Raw genomic sequence first — 5451 nt, forward strand, 5'->3', positions numbered from 1 at the left:
TTACTTAATTAATTTTTCTAAATATTAAAAGCAGTATACATATCTTGCGTACACAACAAAGACACACATCTAGTTTACATAGAAAAAGAAAAAAGAAAACAACCCCAATTACATTTTATAAATCAACTTCGCGATTAACACCATTTTATCACATAAATGGAGCAACTGGTGTATTTATTTAGGATGACGATTTATTACATAAAAAAGAAAGAAAGAAAGAAACCATAACATGAGTAGAAGCAGACAGAGACCAGCTGCACGACGGTCATCTCCTCACAAGAGCTAGGAGTAAGTAACTATTTGTTCGTTCATAGCCTAAGTTGTTCAAGGCATGATTGAACTTCAATCTCGTGATGGCCATTAGCCTCCAAGGATTCCTTGTACGTCATCCCTCGGTAGCCCAATGGGTGAAAATGATCAACAAACTTTGTCGCCGGAATCACAAGGGTGTCTAGAGATGGTCCATGAAGTGTAGCCAGAGAGATTCTTCTAACCTTGTTGTTGTCCACCACTACCTGGTGAATATGACTCTTATACTTGCCATTGGTTAGAATCTGTAAGAACACAGCATTTACGGCCACTCATGAGAAAATTAGATTAGGGATAGAGTGATTTTGAATGCTTGAATTTATTTGATTTTCATAATAAAGTGAGTGTCTGATTTTTAATCTTGCTCAAATAGTTATGTTGAGTCTTTTTATCTTGTATAATAAAGTGTCTAAGTGGATGTCTATTAATTAAAATATTTATGTGTTCATTAAAATATCAAGAACATTTAATAAATAAGGATATGAAATTATGAGAAATATTTTTTGCTTTCAAACTTTAATGTTTTCCCCTATAAAAATAAAATATAAAATAACTCAATTTCTTTTATTTGACCAATTCAATAATATTGACCTCTTTTTATTTATTATAATTGTCTTTTTTCTAAAACAGTTTTGGTACAAACATATATAAATAGGTGTAAAATGATTGACAGATACAAATGTATCTAAAACCAGATACTCATTTAAACAAAATAAAAAATCAGACATCCGATTATGAACATCAAATAACTTTCACGCACTCAAAATCATGTTATATTTAGATTTTAATTGATTGAACATGTATAATTTTGGGGAATATATTTTTTCTAAAAAAATGATGTTATTTATTTTTTCTTATCAGGATTTATAAATTTCTAAACTTTCTAAGAAAATTCTCAGATCCCAGTCAATAGCATCCCCTTAAAAATTCTAATTATACAAGTTTACGCGGCTATTAAAAGTATTTATGCAATAAAAACATAAGATAATGAAAAAAAAATTAGTCTTTAATATATATTGATGAGTTTATAATACAAGTTTCAATTATATACGATTTTTTTTTTATCCTGCCGCAGATATTTGCTTAAAACAAACGAAGTACTAGCTAGATATATGTGTGATTTTGGTAGTGATGGAATAAAAATTTAGAGATGGAGGGGAGAAAAATTTAGAGATGGAGGGGAGATGGCGCTATATCCCCATCCTATAGCACAAAATCTATTGAACTTCCTCGGTAGTGGATCAAGATAATAATTAATGATCTTTAGGTTATATCGCGACTAGTTATTAAGAGGGGAAAAAGATTGCGTCGCAGAGGACTTCAGTTACCTCCAGATGATCTCCGATTTGAATTAGGAAGGCATTACGAGGTATAAATACGTTGATCCACTTCCCTTTGTGCGATAACACTCGGAGACCGCCATTCACATCTTGTACTAGAGAAACAAAGAAGCCAGGGTCGGTATGCGAAGGCACTCCAATAGAACCCTTTGACTGGAAATTGGGTGGATAGACATTCATGGCAGATACATCAAATCCTGACTTCAGATTGAAGAACTTCTCGATGTACAACTCTTCAAATCCCAAGATCTTGGATATCGCCCTCGCCAAACCAATTTTAACATCTTGAAATCTCTTGATGTACTCTTCTAGGGCCTCACTGTAATTTATTAACAGAAAATTAAGGGCCTAGCGTTAGGGCACGTATAGATAGAGTCCTGAGAGCAAGACGCATGCAAAATTGCATGTTTTGTGCTTAATTTTCATTTCTTAAAGAAAAGGCCACTGGTCTGTCTGTACCTGAGGCTAGCTGGTTTAGCAGGGCAATGGAATTGGGGATGCGCTACCACCTTGAGATATTCCCTATTTTCCCCAGCATGGGAATTTAAACCCCACATGATCCTATCTGTTGGGTTATTTTTCACGCACTCCTTCCTCTCCTCCTCCTTCGTCACTTCAAAGAAATCAGCAATTCCCTCCAGTGCACCTTCAATCACACTATCGGGTACGCCATGATTTACCAGCTGCAAAGATCACTAAATCTTAATCGATAACCATGCATGACACGTTTTTATATGTAGATATTATAACTATTTGTCAAAAAGATGACATGGTAACTATGATGCATGTACAGTCACTGCACATCGTATTGTTAATTTGCGAGGCATTAACGTATATAATTAATGAAGAACAGAAGTTGTTTCATGATAGAAAAGCATAAGTTAGATCAGGGCCATAATTTTACGTAGAAAAAGTTTCTAGTTCGTGGATTAATTATTGTCACACACGTACATATAATATTGGAGCTCTTTTTCACTCCTTAATTTTGTCGATTATTACAATTGATCGAGAAAATAGAGTTTTGAGGGTACATACATAGAAGAATCCGTACTCGTTACATGCGTTGCTTAGATTGTCGAGGGCCTTGGATTGTTGGATGGGATCATCGGAGAAAAGCATGAGGAAGTCGATGGTTGGGATTTCTTCATCGACTGCCAAAACAGAGTCCATCGGAATGATGTTGGAGAAGGGGACAGAGGTGATGTTGGTGTGTTCACAGGTCTCTTGGGTATGCACTGGAGATGTTTGAGCCATATGATTCTGAATATGTGTGTTTGTGGAGAGAGTGGTATGCCAACTACGGATTAAATAAAGCAAGGAAGGCCTAGTCTGTTTATCATGTGCATGGATAACAACTTCCACATTTATAGACGGCCTTGTAAAGCCACTTGAATTAATATATAATAAACAAAAAGATAACATAGCTACCTAATTAAATTAATAAACTACATCCTTCGAAAAATTATCTGTATAACTAGAACAACCGAGGTTTTTCCCAGCTACTCAGTGAAGGAGCTGCCCCTTTTATCTTTCCTTTTCTTTTCCCTATTTTTAGAAAAAAAATTATTTTAATTTAATTCTTTTTATAGGCCAATTAGACGAGACTAAGTTTGAAATTGATTATGGTAAAAAATAAAATTAAAAGATAAAAAACTAAAATATAAAATACAAAGAGAATATATTATTAATCATAAATTCATGATAATTTTTATTTTGATCCAAAAATTAATTTTTTTTATTTTTTGCTTTCAGAGTTTGTGATAAAAGAGGGAATCGCCAAAAAATAATAAAGTAAGAGAAAGTTATTATTTTTCCTATTACAGTAATCAAAATGATAAAATTTAATGTTAAATAATTTCATTCATCTTGCAAAAAGAGTTCTATTAAATTTAGATTTTTTAGATTTAGTTTATTTTTATGTTTTTGAATGATTTTGGGGTGTTTTAGAGTTGATGGGTGACTTATAAAAGTTTTTACAGTGTTTTTAATTATTTAATTTTCATGTAAAAATAATTTTAAAATTAGATTTATACTATTAATTTTTCAACTAATAATTATTGCTCCTTGTATGACATGCATGGAGATAGTTTCTTATTCCATTTGGCCAGACCAACTCTGGCTGGTTCCTAGATCAATGTGACTCGATTTGGTCGAATTTTTCCAATGCGTGAATAAATTTTATCCAAGGAATTGACGGTTGCTTTTAATCTAATTTAAGACTACAAAAGTTCTGTTGACATTATAATTAAATAGTTTCATGAGCAAATACGGCTATGCCGTCGTTAGGTGAAGATAATTGATTAGAACTTTCCTTCTTGCTTCTTAGATTTTGCTTCCTTTTGTTTATTACTATTTACAATAAGTTTTTATAGATGTTTCAACGACCGTAAAACAGGAGTTAATGTGTTGAGTCTTTTAAAATTGTTGCCGGTGAAAGGATGCTGCACCTGGTCCATGTATGGCAGCCTTCACTATATTGGTCTTCGTCTCTTTGATATTAAAATGGAAGGTAACGAGGATTTTATATTATGTCAACATGATGTTGGAGCCATAGATTCTGAATTAGATGTTGCTCGTGGTATGTTACAGGATTGTATAATTTATTGTTTATAAAAATAATATCTATACATCTCAAGTCCGTTTTAAAGTAAGAAAAAAAATAAAATTGATGCCACACATGTGCCATGTCATGATAATTATCCTTCTAAATCATGATAATAAAAAATAATAAAGGTGGAAAGGACAAAAAATTCTTGTCTTTTATCAATAAAAAAATAAATAAAAGTCATTACCTAGTATTTTAATCACAAAAAATCTAACTGATATCAGAATTCAGATAAGGATACTAATTGCGTAAATGATATGTATTAACACCCATAATATACCTTACCTAAAATAAATTGTATCATTTATTTATTTAATATAAATTAAGAAAATATTATGTTTTTTAACTGTTATTATGTTTAAAGTTGAAGAGAAGTCCTCCTTCCTCTTCTTCAATAAGAAGGTTTTTATTTTATTAGGTAAAAAACATAATCGTTCTAATGCCAATATAAAAAAAATAAACTATTATTTTATTTAATATCAGAAATTATCTTATGTATAAATTTATAATCTAAAAATTGTTTTTGGTATTTATGAAATGTAAGCCAAAATCCTTTGGGATTTTACAAACTTATTGTAAAATCCATTCAAAAATATTCTAGATTTTCAAATTAAATGGTCAAATTATTTTTTTAGGATTTTTGGCCATATGTAAGGAAAAAAAATAGTTTTTTTACTAGGTTGACCTAAAATTTTTGGTTTGACCATAAATCAACCCAAAAATCTTGGTTTGACCCAAAAACACCAAAAAACAAAACTAAAGTAAAAAAAAAGAGATTAAACACCTAAAAACACAAAAATTAAATTTTTTTTTAATGAAATGGATTAAACACCATAATAAATAAAGAACACCAAACATGAACCCGAATGAACCCTTCAACTTGAGTTTCAAATTTGAAAAAATTTAAAGAAATCAAAGGCACAAAAAGGTTACAAATCATTCAGGGATCAAGAATTAATGGTTCATTCACTTCGATTTTTATTAAATCATCATGATTTGGTCAAAATGAATTTCAGTTCAAAATCAAAACCCTAAAATTAAAGATCATTATAAACAAGTTATTGATGCAAATGGACACAAAGTTATTGATTATTCATTCTTAAAAAAAGATTTTGTATAAAGAAATGGTCTTTATAAGAACATGAATATATTTTATGTATAAGTTTATAATCTAAAAATTGTTTTTGAAAATTATGA

At 30.7% G+C, this 5451-nt stretch overlaps 1 protein-coding gene across 1 annotated transcript; it reads right to left on the reverse strand.

Annotated features, from left to right (window-relative positions):
- LOC105114696 (probable 2-oxoglutarate/Fe(II)-dependent dioxygenase) lies at positions 1 to 2968 on the reverse strand. The gene is made up of 4 exons (XM_011011336.1): positions 2685 to 2968; positions 2109 to 2332; positions 1638 to 1968; positions 1 to 554 (listed from the first exon to the last, which is right to left on the reverse strand). Exons 1-4 carry the CDS (start codon positions 2901 to 2903, stop codon positions 309 to 311), a joined length of 1020 nt encoding a protein of 339 aa, XP_011009638.1. The 5' UTR covers positions 2904 to 2968; the 3' UTR covers positions 1 to 308.
- Between the last annotated feature and the right edge of the window lie 2483 nt (positions 2969 to 5451).

Source organism: Populus euphratica, unplaced genomic scaffold (genome assembly GCF_000495115.2).
Source record: "Populus euphratica unplaced genomic scaffold, PopEup_1.0 scaffold566.1, whole genome shotgun sequence".
NCBI classification, from domain to species: Eukaryota; Viridiplantae; Streptophyta; class Magnoliopsida; order Malpighiales; family Salicaceae; genus Populus; species Populus euphratica.